This window comes from Capsaspora owczarzaki, assembly GCF_000151315.2.
Source record: "Capsaspora owczarzaki ATCC 30864 unplaced genomic scaffold supercont2.4, whole genome shotgun sequence".
Lineage (NCBI taxonomy): Eukaryota > Filasterea > Ministeriida > Capsasporidae > Capsaspora > Capsaspora owczarzaki.
Window position 1 is genome coordinate 1326054 of NW_011887295.1, and position 3205 is coordinate 1329258.

Here is a 3205-nt window from a genome sequence, read left to right on the forward strand (position 1 = left end):
GGCAAGGGCAGTCTGGGCTCGGGCGTCATTGGCGTGGTGCAGCAGGACGAGGCTGCGCCCGCGGTGGTTGCGAAAGCGGCGGACGTGCAGAACGAGGCTAAGCCGGCGGTGGCGCAAGTGGCGCGGGACGAGGCTAAGCCGGCGGTGGCGCGAGAGACGGAGGCTCAGGCCGAGACTAAGCCGGCGGTGGCGCGAGAGACGGAGGCTCAGGTCGGCGGCGAGCACGGAGGCACAAAGCGAGGCCGAACCAGTGGCAGCAGCGGAGGAGGCGGTGACGGGGACCAAGCCAGCGCCGGTGGCGATCCAGCGGGAAGCGTCGGAGGCGAGGTTGCCGTTCGTCAGTGGTGGCGTTCCGGCGACGTCGGAAGCGACAGAAACGGCGTGTGCTTGTGCGCTTGGTCGCGGCGGCCGATGCGCTGGAGGTGGTTCTGCCCGAGGTGTACGCGAAGTTCGCGGATCGTTTTGAACCGAGCGGACCCAAGAAGCTGCCCGTGAGCCGACCTGGTTTTGATGCGGTGATCCGTATTGACCCGTCCAAGCAGCTTAGGTGTGACCCGAACCGCAAGTTTGGCCGTAGCAAGGAGGAAGCCCTGAGGAAGTACGTGGAGGACGGCCTGAAGACTGGCATGATTGTGGAGTCCGAGTCCGCGTTCTGCTCCCAGCCCATGTTCGTCAAGAAGGGTGATGGCTGGCGCGTCTGTATGGACTCCCGGCGTCTGAATGAGGCGACGATCAGGGATCGGTACCCGTCGCCTGATGCCTTGGCGCTGATTGACAAGCTGAAAGGCGCGAAAATTTTCAGCAAGTTTGATCTCACGAGCGCGTTCTGGCAAGTGAGATTGAGCGCCGACAGTGAGAAGTACACGGCGTTCCCGTGCGACGGCAAGCTGTACCAGCACAGGGTCATGTGTTTCGGGTTGGTCAACGCGCCGGCGATGTTCCAGCGTCTGATTAATGAGGTCATGGGCCCGCTGTCCGCTTTCGCTGGAGGGTACTTTGACGACATTATTGTGTTCTCCAAGACGCCGGAGGAGCACGAGCTCCACGTGAAGCAGATGCTGGCTCGGCTGAGGGAGTTTGACCTGTACGTCTCCTTGAAGAAGTGCGTGTTTGGCACGTCGAGTGTCGACTTCTTGGGGCGGCGGGTCAGCGAAGCCGGAGTGGCGGTGGATCCTCGCAAGGTGCAGGCGGTCCTCAACTGGAAGCCGCCGACGGACGCGACTGGTGTGCGTGAGGTCAACGGCCTCGCGTCCTTCATGAGGCGTCATGTGCCGAACTATGCCGAGCTGGCGCGCCCGATGACGATGCTGACGCGGAAGAATGTCCCATTCGTCTGGTCGGCGGAGTGCGAGAAGTCGTTCCGCGCGATCCAGCAGGCGCTCGTCCAGGCGCCGGTGCTGGCGTACCCCGACACGTCGCGGCCGTTTGAGATTTTCTCGGATGCGTCAGATCTCGCGTTGGGTGGTGTGCTGATGCAGAGGTCGGAGTCCGGCGACGGTCTGCATCCGGTCGCCTACTACTCGTGCGTGTTCACGAAGCCAGAAATCAACTACTCGGTCTACGACAAGGAGCTGCTGGCTATCCTGGAGTGTCTCCGCGAGTGGCGACACTACGTTTGCGGTTCTGGCAAGATCACCGTTTGGTCGGACCACAGGAATTTGCAGTGGTTTACGGAGACGCGGGAGCTGACGGCGCGCGAGGCTCGGTGGTGCGAGATGCTGGGCGAGTTCGATCTGGTCATCAAGCATCTGGAGGGCTCCAAGAACGGTGCGGCGGATGCGATGTCCCGTTCGGCGTCGGGAGCTGGGCCGAAGGAGAAGCTTAAAGGCCGGGTGTTGGACCCCGAGTTGTTGGTGGCCCCAGTCGCTGGCGGGGCCGATGACGAGCAGAGCGAAGATTTCGTTTTCTCGCCCGGGGCGACTCTGCCGAGCGCGCCTACGGTCATGACGCCTACTGCCATTCGCGAGGCTTTGCAGAAGGCGGTGGCCGAGGGGGAAGAAGAAGGAGTAGAGCTTCTATCCTCCAAACGATACCAACTTCACGACGGTCTCATCAAGCGCGAGGACCGAGTGTTCGTCCCAGAACATTTACGCCCACAGATCCTGCGATACCGCCATGACGCAGCGACAGCGGGTCACTGCGGGAACCGAAAGACGCTTGAGTTGGTTCAACGCGACTTTGTCTGGCCTGTGTCATGCCCCACTGGCATGCCTACTTACTTGCATGCATTACCTTGTATTGTTTGTCATGTCTCCCATACTGGGAATGGTTCATTCGTCAATATACCTTTATTCATGAACATTGCCTGACAATCGACGTACCTTTGCACTGACTCTGACACAACCACACCAAAAAACGTCCATATGCAACTGTCGCTTCTGTCGTCGAGGAATTCCCCGCGATGCAACAGCGCTTCGAGGCGCACTTTGGAGTGGGGCAAACTGTTCCCATAGAGGTAGATCCTGCTCTCTCGGGTCCGCCACCGCTCGTATCCGAGCCAGCTGCCATGGAAGTGGATGACTACGGTGATGACTCTGGCGACATTTCTCGAGACTCAATGGTAAGGGTTGCCGCGAAGCTCGCAACGAGCGGTGCGAGCACAAACAGTGATCCTTCTGTTCTTCTGTTCTTAGGATGTCGAACGCGACAATGACAATGATTACGAAACGGAAGACGAAGCTAACGAAGCTGACGTTACTGAGAACGATGCCACGAACAACGCCACGAGCGAGCCGACTGCACCACCGGCAGCGCCCGAACCCGAACCACAACCGACAAGCCCTAACGATCGCCTGGCTGCTGCATACCGGCTTCTTATCCAGTCTCTGCATAGCATCAAAGATAAAGTCACAAAAGTTGTCTTCATCAACATAAACGCCTGGAATCCATCAACTGGCCTTCCTTTGTTATGCGGAAGCCTCGACAGTGCACTGTCTACCACAAGTCGTACAATGCCGAGGAGATGCTCAACTTCGTCCTGGTTTGCGGCAAGCACATCTTTCTGGGATTGGTGACCAAGAGCGTGCAAAACATCTGGTGGAACTTTTCAGAAATGACGCGAATCGCCATGTCCACGGTGGTTCAGGTCGACAACGACTCGATTGCCTCGCTCGCGAAACTGTCAAACGAGACCATCAAGAGCGTTGCTGCAGTCTTTGGGACTTGTAATGTGCCCATTACTACCCACCATCTGTCCCATCTGGCC

General features: G+C 58.9%; 1 protein-coding gene across 1 annotated transcript; it reads left to right on the top strand.

Moving 5' to 3' along the window:
• Window positions 1-6: 6 nt before the first annotated feature.
• Window positions 7-3164, top strand: CAOG_08673 (hypothetical protein; the record flags this gene model as incomplete). The annotated part of the gene is made up of 5 exons (XM_011271982.1): window positions 7-271; window positions 343-2180; window positions 2390-2560; window positions 2634-2846; window positions 2927-3164. Coding segments are annotated over 5 exons (2725 nt in total), but the record flags the coding sequence as incomplete, so codon positions are not given.
• Between the last annotated feature and the right edge of the window lie 41 nt (window positions 3165-3205).